The sequence below is a fragment of the Chelonoidis abingdonii genome, chromosome 15 (assembly GCF_003597395.2).
Source record: "Chelonoidis abingdonii isolate Lonesome George chromosome 15, CheloAbing_2.0, whole genome shotgun sequence".
NCBI lineage: Eukaryota > Metazoa > Chordata > Testudines > Testudinidae > Chelonoidis > Chelonoidis abingdonii.
In genome coordinates, this window is record NC_133783.1 from 54,537,643 (window position 1) to 54,557,080 (window position 19,438).

The following is a 19,438-nucleotide window of genomic DNA, read 5'->3' on the forward strand; positions in this document are numbered from 1 at the left end:
CCCCCCCCCCCCCCCCCCCCCAAGCACTGCATTATATCCGAATTCATGTTACATCAGGTTGCATTATATCAGGGTAGAGGTGTATATGTATATCTATCTTCATCCTCACCTTTTAAAGTATCTTACAAGATACCACATGTCCTTAAAGCACTTCAAGCAGGGACAAATACCTAGCTTTTATTTAAGGCTTTTCCTCAGTAGAGCTCAAAGTACTTTACAGAGAAGGTCAGTGTCATTATACCTATTTTACAGATGGGGAAACTGAGGGAGAGATGAAGTGACTTGCCCCAGGTCACCCAGCAGACCATTGGCAGAGCCAGAAATAGACCTCAAGTTTCCCCGAGTCCCAGTCCAGTGCTCCTTCCACTAAGCATATTTCAGTTAGGGCCTATGACCATCTTGGTGGGCTCCCCTCCCGCCCACTGGTACAGAATAGTGGAAATTCAGGAATCTGAAGTTTTAGATCTGGATGCATCAGCCTTTGAACTTCACTCATAAGTAACTGGACCCTTTATTTGTTCAGCCTTTTTATCACTTTATTAAAACAAACTTCATCCTTCTCTAGAGCCACATAGATATGACCTTACCAGGGTGCTGTATCTATAAACCAGATGGCTGCTTTTCCACACATCCTGAATGGAGAAGACTGGCAACGATACAATGTCACATAAAATCGTCACAGGCTGCAAGCAGGTTGCAAATCATGCTGCAAGTCAGACGTGCCACTCCCATGTACATACAGATACTGTCTTGTAAGAGGCAGAGGGCCAGACAGTTGACCTTGAAAGCAGATCAGAATAGAAAGATTATGGAAAACTCGTCTGAGAGATCTTCATTCCACATGTACTATCACATGCGGGAAGGGTTCGAATTGCTGTGGCAAGGAGTCCTGCGGTGACATGTGTAAGATAGGACTAGTGATGGCTGGAACTCAAAAGATTTTTGTTTTGTTTGGCTAAGCAGTTAAAAATTAAGATGCATTTCTGAAACTTATATGAATGACCTGAGCATCCTGGATCTGAAAAGCAGGCTGGCCCAGGTCCATGCATCCTCAGAACCAGGAAGCACAGAAGTGCCTGTGGGAAAGAAAAGATTGCCAGCAACAGCTTTAACTGTAAGACTCTTACTAAGCCTCAAATATTCAGCTGCAGCTACATTTCAGTTCTGCCTGATGGTTTGGGGGTTGGTTTCTTATTTTATTCCAAGTAGATTGCCACTCTGTGGTGATACCCTAAACTTTGTATCCGTAGTGGTCTATAGATTTTTAGCCCATTTAACTATATTGTTAATATACAGTAGAACCTCAGAGTTACAAAGACCAGACTTACATGTCAACCAACATGCCTCATTTGGAACTGGAAGTACACAATCAGGAAGCAGCAGGAAAAAAAAGCACAAATACAGTACAATACTGTATTACATGTAAAGTACTAAAAATATCAAGGGAAAGTTTTAAAAACAAGGTTTGACAAGGTAAGGAAACTGTTTCTGTGCTTGTTTCATTTAAATTAAGATGGTGAAAAGCAGCATTTTTTCCTGCATAGTAAGGTTTCAGAACTGCCTTAAGTCAATGTTCAGCTGTAAACTTTTGAAAGAACCACCACAATGTTTTGTTCAGAGTTACAAGTATTTCAGTTATGAACAACCTCCGTTCTTGAGATGTTCGAAACTCTGAGGTTCTACTATAGTTGGTTTAATAACTATATTAACGATATAGCTAAATTGGTGTCAACTCTAGTGGCAGTATATAACTTACCCTCTACCAATATAGAGTACCTTTAAACCAATATAACTACATCCACAGTAAGGGAAGGCATTAGTTTCTCAGTTTTAAACCAGTACCATTAAATCAGTACAAAAAAAACTTTGTTTAGACAAGACCTTAATCTGAAGTAAGATCTTCCTCAGTTACCCAGAGTCCTGGAGATTTGATTGCAGGAACACCCAACAACTTTAACCCTTGAACATAGAGGTTATCCAGGTTTTCAGCCATAGGCACAGGAAGTAGAGGCATGGAGGGAGCTGCAGCACCCCCAGATTTTGTGCCTGGTGTCCCAGCTATCAGCCCTGTACCCCTGCCACTCAGGGTCCTGGCTGCTGGGCCTGCTGCCAGCTCCGGGGTCTCTGCAGCTGGTCCCAGCTCAAGGAAGCAGTGAGGAGCATGGACAGGGGTAAAGGGGGGTGCAGCTCAGCACCCCCACTCCAAAAACTGTTCCAGCACAACTGTTTTCAGCCAAAACCCACATACAAGACACATTCCACAAACTTTACAGAGCTTGCACAGTGGATAGAGTGATCATATGTGACTGTATGGCAGTAGAGTCCTTGCTGGCCCATTCACTGTCCTTTTCCGGATAGTCTAATTTTTGATTTCTACAGAGGACAAAGCAATCACAGCAAGATCCTTCTATCTTATGTTCCTTTAGACTGTTTTTCACTCAAGTTTCACATTTAAAAAGCCCAGCACTGAAAGCTCAAATCCAGGGGGCATATAAAGCCCACAGGAAGGGAGTTCAGCTCTTACAGATCCTATGAGCCCCCCTAAACCCAGAACCCCTTCCTATACCTCAAACCCCTCATCCCCAGCCCCATCCCAGAGCCTGCACCCCCAGACCAGAGCCCTGACCCCTTCCCTCACACCCCAACCCCCTTCCCCAGCCCAGAACCCCCTCCCACCCCCTGAACCTCTCATTCCCAACCCCACCACCCTCACCCCTATACCCCAACCCTCTTCCCCAGCCCTGAGCCCCTCCCACACCCCAAATCCCTCATCCCCAGCTCTGTTGGGTCACAGGTATCAACAATTTTCTTCAACTGAGTCCCCAGAAAAAAGGTTTGAAAAGCACTGCACTAAGGAACACACATATTGTTTCTACACCTTAGTCCAATAAAGTAAAAAATGAGGCCTCAACCTAGGCCAAAACAAAAGGCCAAAGAAACCTTTACTTACCTAACAAGGTGAAAAGTTCCCTCTGTACCTAGTTATTACTTCCACTTCCTCTCAGAGCCCCTCCCCTGACTTCCTGTGCATTTACTTATAGCCCTGTTCTCAAGATCCACTAGTTAACCCCTTCCTTGTCTACCCTGGTTAGGTGGTTATATGAGAAAGCTCTTTATATTACATAGCTTTGCAATAATTCCCCCACTAACACCACCAAACACTAAACTGCATTGCTCAATGAAGCCAATAAAACAAATCTGGAGTTTGTAGGCCAAGACCTTTTGGAGATGTAATAGGAATATTTTTAACAAGTCAAATACAAAGACGTTTTCAAACATCACAAATGTAAATAACTTTTCTGAATTTTGTTTTCAAACTTCCTAGAACAATTCTATCCTGGTATGAGATGTGGCAGACAAAGCCTCCTTGGCTGGGAATGAAAATTGAAAAATAGGAAACCAACTTCAACCTTAACTATGGAGTGGTTATTGATGCTATATTAAATAAAATAAAAGACTACACAGAAAAGCATAAATTAACCTGTCAAACGAGGTGGCTGAGTGGTTAAGGTGATGGACTGCTAACCCACTACCCTCATGGGGGGAGGGATAGCTCAGTGGTTTGTGCATTGGCCTACTAAAAACAGGGTTGTGAGTTCAACCCTCAAAGAGGCTATTAAGGGATTTAGTTGGAGATCAGTCCTACATTGAGCAGGGGGTTGGACTAGATGACCTTCTGAAGGTCCCTTCCAACCCTGATAGTCTATGAAACATCAGAGGGTTAACCTGGCAAACTTCCTTGTCAATCAAAGTGGAGACCCTGTTACCATCCAGAGTTAAAACAGAAAAGGTGAAAACTGATACTTCACCTACTAGGTTAGGATACTAGACAGTGTAAGAAGGGAGTCAGGAAATGAAAGAAAAAGTCATCAGCATTTTCTTATCTCTAATGAATAGGAGCAGCACAGAAAACAATGCAAATCCCTTACTTTTGTGTTCCCTCTAGAAAAATTACAGGCACATAAAACTCTGTTCATTATTTTCTTCCTTATTTGATGCTAAATAAGTCATTGAACTTTGCCATGTGAGCTATCCACTTTCTTTATTACCAGGGCAAAAAGAAATCCCTCTCCTCGAGAGACTTTCACTTTTCTACCAGATTTTATACAATCATGTTTGGAATATATGAGTAAAAAAAAAACAACTCTGTGTTTCAAAACTGCCTAAGCAATACAGATAATGGTCATTTTTCTCTTGCAAAGCTCAAAATTGAAGAAAAGAAGTCATGATGAGTTCAGAGAATCATTGTTCTACTTCCAGAGGTTTTATCTGCAGAGTCAGGCATTCTGATAGACGCTACAGAGGTCATGGAGAGGATTATCTCCCTGAAGTGTTAATGGCATGCATCTGACAACATCAAACATTTAATTTATGAGGTGCCTTATAATGTAAAGACAAAGTATCTGATCTAAGTCCAGCGAATTTTAAAATGGAGATATATTAATTATGGATACAGACAAACTTCATATATTTATCTACCCAAAGGGAATGTTTACTAAAAATTGTGCACTGATGGAACAGTTACATAATATATTAATGGAAGCAACACCTCACTGAAATGATTTCAGTCTTTTTATCGCTGCATTCTTTACTTGTGAATAAGTGTTAATACTACTCTGGCTTCTGGTTCCCCCAGTGCTGATTTCAATATGTAAAATTGTGAATACCTTACATATTGTTATCAGTTTAGTGGGTCCATCAAAGCTGTAATGGGCATACTGGTATTTGTGAAAACAGCGTAACTGTCAAAGGGAACCAATTCTCATAGTTTTGGACTGCTCATTGTTTTCAAATTACCTTAGCTTAGCCTCAGTGTGTCATGTTACCCTCTAGTGGCTGGAGGATAACAGCCTATTATGTGACCAGATAACAAAGTTATTCCTTCTATTCAAATAGTAGACGCCTGGGCTGAAGGTCTCCTGTTCTCTTCCCACTGCTAACTCGCTGAGGAATAATTACACAGCTAATAAAATAATACATAAATGGTGTTTTTCATATGTAACTCTCCAAGCATTGAACAAAGGTACATAGTATTTTTTTTCACTTTACAAATGCACTGAGAGGGTGACTAACATGCCCAAGGTCAGACAGTAAATCAGTGACCACTAGGAATAGAACTCAGATCTCCTAAGGTCACCCTAGCTACTGAACGCCCTTGTCTGTGTATGCTTTCCTATGTACCTTATGCAATCCCTAGTTACTTAAAATTTTCATTGGGTCAAATTCTGCGCAGATTTATAGCTGTGTTCAGTGGAATCATGGAGGGTTTAAGTCGGTGCAGAATTCGGCCCAATGGCATTTTTGCTTTTGTCTCTTTAAGGTGACAGAAATGATTGTTGCCAATGTATACTGAGAACAATACAATATACAATATACTGAGTATCTCATCAAACCAGCGGCTGGCTAGATGGGAGTTTTTGCTCCTATTTTAATTTAACTGATTGCCAACCTCCTTGGGTTAACTTAGGTAACTTATTTGTCAAAAACGCTCTACAAATGTTGGTGATTTACCCAAGAGCACAGCATCTGTGGAATGGCTAGACTAACATTTAGAAATACACTAGCTACCTCGGGTTAATTGGCAATCAACTCAAGTTAAAACAGGAACAAAAATCTCTACTCTAGACACATCCTGTGAAGTGTGAACCAGTGTTACAACTCCTCTTGCATCCATTACTATAACTATTAGCTGTACTGCAGCAATGCCTGGGAGACCAATCATGCTGAGCATTGTATAAACACAGAGGATATGTCTACACATCAAGTGGGAGGTGCCAATTTCAGCCCAAGCAGACATATTCACGCTAGCGTTGATTGAGCTAACGTGCCAAAAATAAGAATGTAAATGTGGCAGTGTGAGGGGTTAGCCACCTGAATACATGCCTAGCATCTCAGATGGGTACATACCTGGGGCAGCTAGACCCTCCGACAGCTCAAGCTCAGCAGCTACACTCTAGACTTTTGTGCTCCTAGTTAGATCAGAACTAGTGCAGGTCTGTCTCCTCAAGCTGGTAATTATCCCTCCAGCAAAAAGTGTAGCCAGAGAGAGAGAAAGTCCCTGCTCCAAAAGCCTGCCCTGGATCTATTTTAGGTCATTCTATTGCCACAATTACCATAATATCTGAGCACCTCACTCTCTTTAACGTATTTATCCTCACAATGCCTCTGTGAGGTAGAGCAGTGCCATGATCCCCATTCTACAGATAGGAACTGAGGCATGGAGAGGCAGAAACTGTGTCTATACTGCACAGTTAACCCAGGAAATTGGTCCCTGGGTCTGAGCATCCAGGAGGTTAACCTAATCCATCTGTGAGCAACCCCATAGCAAAGCCCTACCCACATTATTGGGTCATCACTGTTTCTGCACTTGCCAGTGTGTATCTGGGAGCATATCCCCTGGTTCTCCATGCTGAGACCCTCTAGCATTCTTTCCCCATCACTTGTGTCAATTGTGGGAGAACTTGTCTGTCTTTCTGTGGGAGGGGCACTAGAGGACTATCAGTACTAGCCGGCATTCTCACTGCAGAGGGGATGGGTTCCAGCCCAAGTTAAATCAGAGCCTATGCTCTAGCCTAAAGCCCCAATTAAAGGACCTCCAAACCCAGGTGAGAGGTTTTTATGTGTGGATGGTAGGAGAGGTAAAGACTGGTAAGGGTTAACTGTGCTGTGTGTATATACCCTAAGTGATTTGTCTGAGGTCACACCAGAAGTCTGTGGTAAAGCTTGGGACTCTACCCCTGCTTTCCCATGTCCTGGCTAAATAGAAAATAGACAATCTAAATAGACAAGGCAATGAAAGGGAACCAAAGAGGTGAAGTGCTTGTCCAAGGTCACAAAGCAGGTCCCTGACATAGCAAGGAAGGGAATACAGGTCTCCTGGCACCTGGTCCAGGGCCTTAGCATCTAGCTCACACTGCCTTGTATTACGCATAGCTTCCATTTAAAGAATTTGTCTTTAAACTAGTTTTGTCTCGCTCAACAACAACATGATCTCACTAACATTTTAAATCAAGCTTCACAAGTGGATATTTAGGGAAAGTCCAAACCAAACCAAACCCTTGGGTCTATGCAAGTGTTAGACAATGGAAGCTTTGTGAGACTTCTCCAAAGTTACCTGTACTACGGCAAGAGGGAAGTACTTCTGTTTATAACACACACTTGTGGTTTTATTAATCCCACGTTATGGGCGTGGCTTGCCAGATACCTTTGACTCCCGATTGTCCTCAGCTGCTACAGATCTGGTCCTATGATTCTGCCTATTTTAATCACTCTTTCACAAGGACAAATTCTTAATCAAAGGATGATTCACTGTTCATCAGCTAGGGAAAAATAGGAAAAGACTAACAGGGCCAAAGCAAAGGCCTTCCTGGGATTGTCCCATCTATGTATGGAAGCCAGGCTACCCAGGACCATGGAGTTTGCCCCTCTATTCTTCCAAAAATCCTCTGATGATGGAGGCTCCTGGCCCAAGTGCAGTTGATATGGCAGGCTTCCTATCTACCACATAGCAAGGCAAGGGTGAAGCAGAGAAGAAAGCCCTTCCTAGAACATCTAACACCAGCAACACCCCATACTCCCACCAGGTTCCAGGCACACTGGAGTAATCTCAGCAGAGCTGTGCAATATGGGAAGGATGACTGAGCTGAGCTCACCTCCACCAGCCAGCTCTACAACTCCCAGTATGGAGATGGTTTGTTACTTGTCTTCCAGGACAGTGGTTGACCTCTGCTTTGTGGGGCTCAGCCTGCCAAAGAGATAGTATCTGCTACAGACTTCACTGGGAGCAGGATCTGGCCCAGGACACACACTTTTGTAGCGGATTTCACAAATTGTTGGACAATCTATACTAGAGTTTAGAATAACAGGACAGATGCTGATTGTTACACAACAGCTCTTATAATTACTTAAAGTGCATTCACAAGGATTAACAATTATATAATGATTGCCCAAGCGTTACAAACAATAATCGTTAAACCTCAGCTATATTCCAAACAATAAATTAAATGACGGTTTGGTTCGTTACCAACTGTGGGTGAGCTGAAATGGCTCTGCACAGATGGGCAATTAGAAATGAGGTAGAGGGACCTGAATGCAAAATCTTGGGAGCATAAGTGCTACCAGCATTAGTGTCAGCCATTCCAAGGGGGGCATAGAATGGGAACTTGGGTCCAGAGCCTCAAAGGTAATTGGGCTCCTAACTTTACATTAATTTCAATGGCTGTTAGGTTCCGAGATACCTTTGAGGATGTGGGCCCAGGCTGCATTCTTTACCAGCTGATGGAATGAAGCTGGCATGTGGGGCAGAAAAGAGTGCATCATACACCCCAAAAAGCACTAACTATGTATTCCAGAGACAGAACTATCGCCATAAACTGAGACTGACACCACCTTACCCTTCAGCATGACTGGGGTTTGCAGAGCCAAGCTACTGTCAGAAATATACATCGAAATCTCACTGACTTTAGGAACTTGGGGGTGTGACTGAGGGGCAGAACTGGGTCCATTATGTGTATTTAGAAGCCTTCATCTAAAGTGTCACACTCAGTTCCATGCCAGAAAGTCTCACCTGGGTTTTCTTTGACTGTCTTGTTCTTAAAAGAAGCATTCTGATATCGACAACACTGATAATCTGCTGTAGTCAGCTGTTTTCATTGTTCTCCCTTTAATTTTTTGTGGCATTGGTCCCCCTTGGGTAACTATCATAGCAGGAGCATTACCAGATTGTACTTTAGAAAAAGCAAGTGAAAAGTAATTCTTTAACATCTACAAATGGTGACTCCTGTTCACATTCCTGGCACTATACAGTGACTTTCAGGAATGCTCAGAGCATATTCTGTCTGCCACCTTGTAAAAGAAGTATATCTTAGAGTCTTCAGTGTGCCTGAAAGTGAAATAAAAATAATACTCACTGCTCCAACAAAGTGACTTGTTTTTGAGGCACTTTTTACTTTCATCCTGTGTTTAGACTGTAAGCTTTCTGGGCCAGGGACTGTCTTTTCATTACATGTACCTACAATGCCTACCATATCAAGGCCACCTTATCCCCTAGGCTTGAGAGCCTGAGCTCCAGCCAGTGCAACAACCTCCATGCTGATATTTTTAGCTTGTGAGCCCAAGCTCCGTTAGCATGCGGCTGTCTACCCAGGCAGGAAGACTCACTCCCAGCTGCAGTACAGATGTATCCTTGAGGGCCAGGTTTGTAAAGGGATTTAGGTGCCTAAAGATGCAGATTGGGGGGATTTACAGTACCTAAAGTACCTAAGCAGGTTAGGGACCTAAGTCCGGTTTTGTCTTTGTCAGTATGTCTACACTGCAGAGAAAACCCTGTGGCTGGGTCATGCCAGCTGACTCGGGCTCCCAGGGCTCAGGGGCTGTTTCATTGAAGAGTTGAATCCTGGCTCCTGCTGCCTGATCTCTGGGACCTTCCCACCTGCCAAGGTCCTAGAACCTGGGCTCCTGCCCAAGCCTGGATGTCTACACTGCAGTTAAACAGCCCCTTAGCCTGAGCCAGCTAGCACGGGCCAGCCACAGGTGTCTAGCTGCTGTGCAGACATAACCAGTGAGGACTGTAGTGTTGGGTACAACATAGTGGATGAAGAGAAAAGAAGAAAGGCTGTCCAATGTCCTTATGTCTCGGGTAGACAAACGCCATGATGAGGACAGGGTTGTGTTGCTGTTTTCAGTGTCAGACTGAAGTGAAAAATACAGGAGCAGGTATAAATACATGAAAGGATGGGGGAATGCTTTACCAAGTGTGAGGTCAGTCTAACGAGATAAATCAATTAACAGCAGGATAGCAAGGGAGGAAACATAACTTTTGAAGTGGTAAGAGAGTGGCCTATTACAGACAGTTGACAAGAAGGTGTGAGTAACAGTAGGGAGAAATTAGTAATGAGGGAATTAAGTTTAGGTTTTGTAATGACCCAACCACTCCCAGTCTTTATTCAGGCCTAATCTGTTGGTATCAAGTTTGCAAATTAATTCCAGTTCTGCAGCTTCATGTTGGAGTCTGTTTTTGAAGTTTTTGTTGTTGCAGAATTGCCACTTTTAAGTCTATAACTGAGTGTCCAGGGAGGTTGAAGTGTTCTCCTACTGTTTTTGAATGTTATGATTCCTGATGTTAGATTTGTGTCCATTTATGCTTTTGCATAGAGACTGTCCGATTCGGCCAATGTACATGGCAGAGGGGCATTGCTGGTACATGATGGCATATATCATATTGTTAGATGTGCAAGTGAATGAGCCCCGGATGGTGTGGTTGATGTGGTTAGGTCCTATGATGGTGTCCCTTGAATAGATGCATGGACAGAGTTGGCATTGGGGTTTATAGCAGGGTTGGGTTCCTGGGTTGGGGCTTTTGTTGTGTGGTGTGTAGTGCTGGTGAGTATTTGCTTCAGGTTGGGGGGGTTGTCTGTAGGCAAGGACTGGCCTGTCTCCCAAGATCTGTGAGAGTGAGGGACCGTCCTTCAGGATAGGTTGTAGATCCTTGATGATGCGCTGGAGAGGTTTTAGTTGGGGGCTCTAGGTGTTGCGCTGCAGCACTGTGAGTGGCTAAAAAGTCCACTTCTTAAGTGACTGTCCTTGCCACAGACAGTGCAGGCACAAGGTTCAGGGCTGGAGGATGAAGTTGGCCTGCTGGGCTTTCCTCTTCACTCGCTACAGTTCTAGGTACATAACTATTAACAATGAATATCAAACTAATCAGAAATGTGCCTAAACCAACCCCCTGGATCTGAACCTCCCAAAGTTCTGCCAATGTTCAGATCCCAAGTCCGGACTCTGCAGGCTGGGTCTATCTGTAAAACTTAATATGGTCAATGAGCAAGCTAGCCAAATGTTGGTTTGCAAAGTGAGTCTGTATGTTCAGTTGTCAGTTAAAAAATATGAACCAGGAACACGTGTGAGAGTTTACATGACAAACCCGAACATGATACAATTCTAGGCAGGCCCAATTCTGCTGCTTGTGTTAGCAGTAAGTAGCTATAACTTCTAGGAGTCTTACAAAAGTACCTGATTCTCACCTGCCCTGTAACCTGGGTAATCATTTATACCTGACAAATCAGGTGTAAAACATTAGCTGGTCAGAATTCTCCACTGAGTTACACTGGCCGCATCACTCATACATCCCCATTGCACAGGTATAAATGACAACACAAGGCGAAACGCACTGGAGAATTGGGCCAGTTTACTTTAGTGGGACTATGCAAAGTGAGCAATGGCTTCAGAGTCAGGCCCAGCGTGAGGTATTATCCAATTCCCATGAAATTCAATAGAAAGACTCCCTTAGGTTTCATAAGCATGAGCCACTCTTGCTTTTAGGAGGAACAATGTAAATATCCAGAGGCCGTGGAAATTAAAGGCTTTGTTGAAACAGTTTGCTTAATGAGATAATGTGTATGCTCCCAGCCGCCACTCTGAGAGTCTAATGGCTGAAAAAGGGGGTTGTCCGTGTCAGTCTAGCTCATGGAAGTCAAATGAGCTCCAGTGATTTACACTAGCTGAGGATCTGGCTCAGATATTTTTCTTTCAATGTGCATTAGAGGTGGGAAACATTTAAGAAGCATTGAAGTTTGCTCCAGCTGTTTATCTTCTTATGGAAAAGTGCTTAACCAGCCTAGAGAATATAGAAGAGATAAAATCCTCTAGGTTTTTAGAGTCATTTCTACAGAAGGCTATTTTATTTCTATTGAGCATCTGACAGATTCAGCCCTATTAAAATCTATTGGACTTTTTCATAATGGGCATTATGTTGGAAAGAAAATGTAACATCTAGCCCTGTTATCATGTCCTTTGTTACTGTTACTTGAGAGGTTCCCCCTCTGGCTTTGGCGACCGATATCTTGTTTATTCTTTTTTCCACCTACTCTGTCACTTTCTCTGACACAGTTTAGCAGCCTGAGGTTATTGAATTATGTGAGTGAAGCTCCTGTTGTTATCATGGCTGTTTCTGTTTAGACTAATGATAGATGGACAGCTATGTAAAAAAAAAAAAATTGATCTCTTGTGTAAGGCAATCATAGCAATTCTACTGTTGCTCTTACGTTATCCATGATTATTTACAGAAAGACAAAGAATACTTATTTCCTCCTTAGACAGTTTGGAATTTGGCACCCTCTGAATGCGAATCAGTGGTGCATACCAAAAATAATCCTGCGGGCCAATGTGCTTAACCTTCTTTCAGGAGTTTGCATTACTGTTTTTTCAATCAAACCGAAAACTTTGACTGACAAGAGCGAAACTGAAATAACATGGAGGGTGTGTGTATGCGTGCATGGGAATTAATTTCATGCCAGTTGCTGATGTGGCTGATGTAGCAGAACTATTTTTAGGTATAATCCTTCAAACAGAACATGTCTTCTCCCTTCTAAATAATACAAAGCTGGCAGCTAGTCAAAGGATAATTATTTTCCATCGTATCACCTAACAGAGACCAACAAACAAAATACCCATTATTTGAGCTATACAGCACTAACCATGGTTTAGCAGTTAATATTTTCCTTGAATGGTTTTAACGGGACTAATTGCTCCAGCTTCATTAGTAAATGCCAATTACTGCTGGTGACAACGGACCTTTCTGGAGCCATTGCTTAGTAGCTCTCATAAAAGATTAGATTATAAAGGCCAAATTCTGACTCCAGTAGCATATCACGAGCATAGAGAGGGATAGAATTTGGCCTGAAGAATGTCTATGCTGTTAGTTCATGACTGCACTGTTTCCATCACTGATATATTACAGAGGAAGAAGTAAGTACATTCCACCACATGGGAAATAATAAATTAGGAAAGTTTGTAGAGCAACGGAGGTTTGCGCAATAACAGCTTAAAAGTTATTAATAAAATTTCAACTTCAGATAAGGCTTGGAAAAAAAAGATAAGGAAATTGTCTTCTATATTTGAATACACTTGCATGCCAAACGAAAGAGATGGCGTTTGCAGCAGAAATAGTGCATGCTATCAGAAACAAACTACTTATCGTGTTGAATTCTTTGCACGCTGTGGGCGATGCAAAGATCTAATTCTAAGCATTTTAGGCCACACTTACCATATCAGATTTAGTTAGTTGCAATTACTGCTCACTAATGGTTTGTACAGGTACCAGATCTATATGTAATTCATGGATGAAAGTGCAGTACTAGTGCACACTTTGGGCCAGATTTTCAAAGATATTTAGGTGCCCAAAGATGTAGATAGGTACCTAGTGGAATTTTCAAAAGTGGCTAGGCACCTAACTCCCACTGGCACCTATGAACGTTTGGAAATTCCAGTAGATGCCTACCTTTAGGCACTTGACTACTTTTAAAAAATCCAACTCCTCTCCTAACTTGTCTGCAATGCTGGATTCCCAAGAAATGCAGGATCTGGTTTCCTTATGCTTTTTACATGCAAAAAGCAACTACCCTCAGGCCCAAATTTTCAAACCCATATGTCTGAAATTAGGCTTCTAGACTTACATTTACATACCTATAGAGAAGTAGCTCAATTTTCAAAAGTACTGAGCTTCAAAGGAAGTCAGTGGGGACTACAGGCACTCAGCATTTTTGACAAACAGGCCATTTCTATTTTAGTGCCTGAAGTTTAGAAGCCTCTTTAGGCATCCTGGCCTGACAATTTGAGCCATAACGGATGCAGTCCATATTCTTACAGTAGATTTTCTGTTTTATCTGCTTCTCCCTTCCCTTCAGGTCTCTATTCCTCTGTTACTTAACTTTTCACTGCAAGTGTGTGTGTGGCTGCGAGTCGAATATTTGTACGCTCTTTGCGTTTGACTCATTGCCTCCAGAGTATCTCAGCTGTGCTGTAACTCTGCTCAGAGCATATTCCTTCTTTAATCCTAAGAACTGGCTGTACTAAGACAGCAATCCAGAGTCTTCCTGTCTTCACACACATGCACACCATATGTCTTGCTCGATCTGTAAGGTTAGTGGGCCACTGCCTTTTTTATACTGGACTAGGTGAGTCAGGTATCAGCCATTCAGGTTGTGGGATGGATTATCTTTATTGACTGTTTAAACCTTCAGCCAATTAGAGACCTTCCTGTTTTTAAAACTGCAGTATCTACCTATTGCCTACCTCTCAGGTCATTTCTGAGTGTCCAAAACACAATGACCAAATCCTGATCACTTTACTCACACAAGTGGTCCCACTGAAGTCAATGGGCAACATTCATCCTACATGTAACTCCAGTGACTTTGAGGTTATTACATTAATCAAGGATGAGTGTGGCCCAATGTATTTTCCCAAGGAGAGCGAGCAGAGGAAGGTTTGCCCCTAAACCTGATCCAAGGCCCTCAGTTCAGCAAAGCACTTCATTATGAGCTTAACTTTCAGTGCATGAGCAGATGCATTGACTTCAGTGAGATTACTCAGATGCTTAAAGTTAAGCATGTGCTAAACTGCTTTTGCTGGATCAGGGTCAAAGTCCATTGGACTCAATCTTTTCTGCAATGGTGGAGTAGCAAATAGTCATGTATAAAATCATCACATCCTATGTTAGTCAGCTGGAGTCAAATTTTGTCCTCAGTTACACCTTTGCAATTCTACTGACTTTTCTGGAATAGCAGGGGTACAAATGAAGGCAGAATTGAATTCTTCGATTTAAATACACATTATTAGACCATGATGATAGAATGTATGTTTCATCCGGCAGCTAACCTGGCTTCACTTTGGCATTTAGGTAGCTCATTTCACTTGTTATGGGGGAATTATTAACCGTAGTTCAAGTCTTAACCCTAATGAAATCAATGGCAAAACTACCTTCTAAAGGCCCTTTAATTTGGCCTTGCATAAAAAATCATGATCTTCTTGTAATATTAAAAGAACTTGATATAAAAGATAGTTCCTGAAATTTTAAACATTAGGGCTTGACTTGTGTCCTGAAGAAATGACTTTCAAAAATGTTCTCCCACGTTGCTGATTGCTAACTTCACTACACTTCAGTGTTCTAGCACTAAAAGCAACTTCACTTTAATTCTGCACATCACATTAGAGAGGTGTTTTACAATATCGAGCAGTGCTGTCTTTTTGCTGCTCTATCTGCCATGGCAATTTCTAGTAGTTAAGTATTTATTAAGCTCCCTGAATGAAATGCACCATTATGAAACATAAAAAAATGTTGGGCTATGACAGAGTTCTATGTTCAAGACACACATTAAAGATCTGAATCTGCTACCTTTCCTCTCTCAGCACAACTGTGCTCAACGCAGAGTTCTGCTGAAGTTCACAGCGATACCGGGTTGACTACGACAGGACTCAATGTGAGTAAGGGTAGGAATCTGGCTCTAAATGAATCCACTACCAAGAGTAACATACCATCACAAAATAAGGGCCACATATGCTTTCTTTTATTCATAATATATAATTGTTTAAGCTACAGAAAGTAATTTTTTTTAAACCAGTCACCTAACTTGGGTGATATAGGGCCTGATCCAAAGCCCATTGAAGTCAACAGAAAAGATCCCCACTAACTTCAACAGTCTTTAGATCTGATTCATTGAGTTGAAACCACTCAGCGGACCTGATCCTGCAACCATTAAAGACAAGAGCAACACTCCCATTGATTCCAGCGTGTGCAGGGTCAAACTCATAGTGAATTTTGCTTGAAAGTGTTTTTACAGTGCAGTAGAACAAAAGTCTGGAATTGTTTCAGATCATGATAGCCTGCAAATTATATCTCCAGTTAGATACCCTGAACTCTGTGGAGACCTCCCTAGACTTAAGTGGGAATAAGTTCTGGTCCACACAGAACAGGGACTTGACCCTGCTCTCCCTGAAGCCAATGGCAAAAGTCCTTGAGAGTTCAGGCCCCATTCGTGTGAAGTCAAATTATTCTAAGAATATCATGGACTTCATGATGGAGTACAATGCATAAGCTTTCTATTAGACAGACAATTTTCAGCTTTCAAACCAAATCGAATGAAATAGTTTTGTACTTTTGAATAGTAGGTATCCTGATTCCCAGTCCAGTACACTTAACAATAAAGATTAGGACAGCTAAGTTGGCATCATTAAAGAAAACTAACGTTTTCAAAATTAGGCTAGAAACACTAATGTTTTGGCCATTAGTTTAAGGGAAGTAGGCAGCTCTCACTGTAACAGGAACACAACTTTATTTGGTCTAGGAAGGGTTGTTGTTTTTTTACAATATTGTGTCAGGAAAAGCCATTAGACAGGACTGTATCGTTAACCTGACCAATATTTCCAAGCAAAACAAACTTTGTTCTTTCACGCTAGCTGGGTATGGTTTCTGAACCTATAGAGAAACACTGAACATAACTTGCTTGTGATGCAATGACATTTATTGCACATTGACCGATTACTTACACAGTAGTAAATTGCACCAGAGTATAAATACGTTATAACACACACACACACACGAGGAAAATGGAAATGACACACAAGTGCTAAAATAACAGCAGATTCCCATGGGCACTTGGACATAAAAAATAAAAATAAAAAGACCCTTAAGATACTTTAATTTATAATATTGATACATTTACAGTACCTTGATAAAATAATATTAAAAAAGTAACTCTCAGTAAAATTGTAACAAAGCAGACAAGAACAGAAATAGATCTGGGGTTTAATGTTATTTAACCCCCATTTTATTTGTAATTCGACTTTTTGTGCAAGTAACATCTTCAATTCACTTTACAATTCTTGACACTGTGCAAAAATTGGCTATGTTGCCATTTAAAAAATGTGCAGTAATTTTTTTGATACAAGGAATTCATTTTTACTGTTCATCTGTAATTACAATGAACAAACTGCAGAAGGCTGAATGACGGGTGGGTTTTTTTTAGAAAATACAATAGTGATACATAAATAAGCTGTTTAATATAAACACGTCTTTTTTATTTCCCCTGTACAATATGCACAGTTTGAGGTAGAAGTTTCTCAGCCTGATTGCTATTGTCTGGCAAGGGAAGATAAGCACAAAAAGTCACCAGTTTGCTGGTGCTGAAGAAAAAAGCAGATGAGGTTTGTTCAAAATGCAAGTATATCAATGTTCAACGTTTTTTTATTTTTGTCTACTTTAAATAACAGGGGAGCCCAGCTACCAAGAGCTTAAAATAAAACTCACCAGAACACAAATACGCTTTCAAAAGTGACTTTTAGCCTGATTTGCAAAAATGCTGATCACCTGCAGTGCCCACAGACTTCAATGAGATTTTTTGGCAGTTGGCACTTATTAAAATCAGGATCTTTTCCTCTGTGTGGGGCTACTGCTGCAGCTCCCAGAAGTAAGGACAGGGTAGCCGACAGTCCTAAACTTTGAAGCAAGGTTAACAGCTTGACCCTGCCTACACCGACGGCAACGGCAAAATCCCAATACTTCAATGTTTCAGGATCAGGCCCCTCTGCATCTGTAGCTCTCAGAAAAACTTAACCTATTTTCTTATTTCCTTTTCCCTAACTGCCAACATCGAACTCCCCACAGAAAGATAATAATAATCTAAATAGGTTTGAGACAGTTAGTTAAATTTCCTTTGTTCAGTGGTCAATGGCCTCCCGTTTGCTTTAGCTTCAGATGAGGTATGCTGCATACAAGTTCACCTGCTTTTAATTTTAAGTAAACACAGATTCTCTCCATAGCGAGAGATCAGTTTGGTCTGGTGTTTATTAACCCGACTCCTGATGGGTTTTTTCCCTTTTTCACTCCTGCTCATTTCCCTTCCTGTCTTTCTTTATGCTCAGTGTCCAGCGCACACACTCCTCTGCCCCCAAAACCCAACACACCCCCTATCCTTATACCTTAGATTCCGAATAGGAAATTTTACTATTCCTCTCTTCCAAGCTGGAATCACTGCCTCCCTGTGTGCCCCCATTGCAATCAGACCATGTCCCTCCTAGGCTGCGCTCGGGGGTGCCCAAAGTATTGATGAAGCTCCCTGGGTACCGGGAGAGCTCCCCAGCACTGGCGTGCAGCCTCCTGTCAGCTTTCCTGGGGCAGCAGAGCAGCCTCTTGAAGGCCTTGCGGAAGTCAGGGCTGCGGCAATAAATGATGGGGTTGAAAGCCGAGTTGGCATAGCCCAGCCAGTTGAAGAACACGAAGAGCTGGTCTGGCACCAGGTCCCTGTTGAAGACCTTGACCACGTTGACCAGGAAGAAGGGAAGCCAACAGAGCGTGAAGACACCCATGATGATGCCCAACGTCTTGAGGGCTTTTTGCTCCTTCAAGGCCAGGATCCTGGAGGTCCTTCTCCTGCTGGTTTTGCCATTGCCCAGGATGGGCTGATGGTGGGATTGGGCTGGGGCAGGAGGCTGGGGGTGGCTGCAGTAAAACCTGCCCTCGCACCTGTCTATCTTCCTCATCTGTTTCTTGGCCTCCCGGTAGACTCTGATGTACACGAAGATCATGATGAGCAGGGGGATGTAGAAGGAGATAATGGAGGAGGCGATGGCATAGGCCCTGTTGGTGACAAAGTCGCAGCAGTCGGGGTTCTGGTAGCAATCCAGAGCCTGGGGATCTCCATCCCGCCACCAATGCATCATGATGGGCAGGAAGGAGACCAGGGCAGAGATGGCCCAGACAGTGCAGATGATGCCCTTGGCCCGGCCCTTGGTCATGAGGCTCTGGTAGCGGAAAGGCGAGGTGATGGCCAGGTAGCGGTCGATGGCAATGACGCACAGGGTCTCGATGCTGGCCGTCACGCACAGCACATCCAGCGAAGTCCAGCACTCGCACAGGAAGGAGCCCCAGAGCCAGCGGCCCCGCACCACCAATGTGGCCCCAAAGGGCACCACCAGCGAGCCCATCACCAGGTCAGCGCAGGCCAGCGAGGTGATGAAGAGGTTGGTGAGGGTCTGCAGACGCTGCGTGCGCCCGATGGCCGCGATCACCAGCGCGTTGCCCACCACGATCAGCAGCACCATCAGGGTCATCAGCATGCCCACCGCCCACTGGTGGGAGGGCAGCTCCAGGGGCAGCTGCCTGCTGCCCGGCGGGTAGGGCAGGGTGGAGGCGCTGCAGGGGGGAAAGGGAGGCGGGGAGCTGGATCGGTTGGGGGGGTTGCAGTCTGAGGCGAGCCAGCCATCTCCCATGGCTGGGGCGGCTCAGGGCAGCCGGCTGCGGCGCCGGGCTGGAGGCATGAAGGCGAAGCGGGGCCCAGGCCTGGAGTGGGAATCAGCCTTCACACTGAGCCAGTGCTGTCCAAGGCCGGGACCCGGCTGGGGCAGTGCCTCCTTTAGCGCGGGGAGTCTAGCTCTGGTGAAGGATGCTGGATTGCTGGCCTGGGAGCTGATGCTTCCTGTGCAGAGTATGTCACACAGCAGCAGCAGCAGTGCTGGTCTCCTCTCCTGTGTGCCACAAACTGGCCCTGCAGAGGCAGCCTAGCAGAAGAGAATTCAGCCTCCCTGGCCACTTTGCTGAGACTGACCCCAAGTTGTGCAGTGGCAGGGGTGCATGTGGGGGTGTGCAGAGAGCAGCCTGCTGGGCAGC

General features: G+C 43.4%; 1 protein-coding gene across 1 annotated transcript; it reads right to left on the reverse strand.

Moving 5' to 3' along the window:
• Positions 1–16,277: 16,277 nt before the first annotated feature.
• ADRB1 (adrenoceptor beta 1) lies at positions 16,278–19,081 on the reverse strand. Its single transcript, XM_032775157.2, has one exon. It carries the CDS (start codon positions 19,039–19,041, stop codon positions 17,746–17,748), a length of 1,296 nt encoding a protein of 431 aa, XP_032631048.1. The 5' UTR covers positions 19,042–19,081; the 3' UTR covers positions 16,278–17,745.
• Positions 19,082–19,438: the final 357 nt, after the last annotated feature.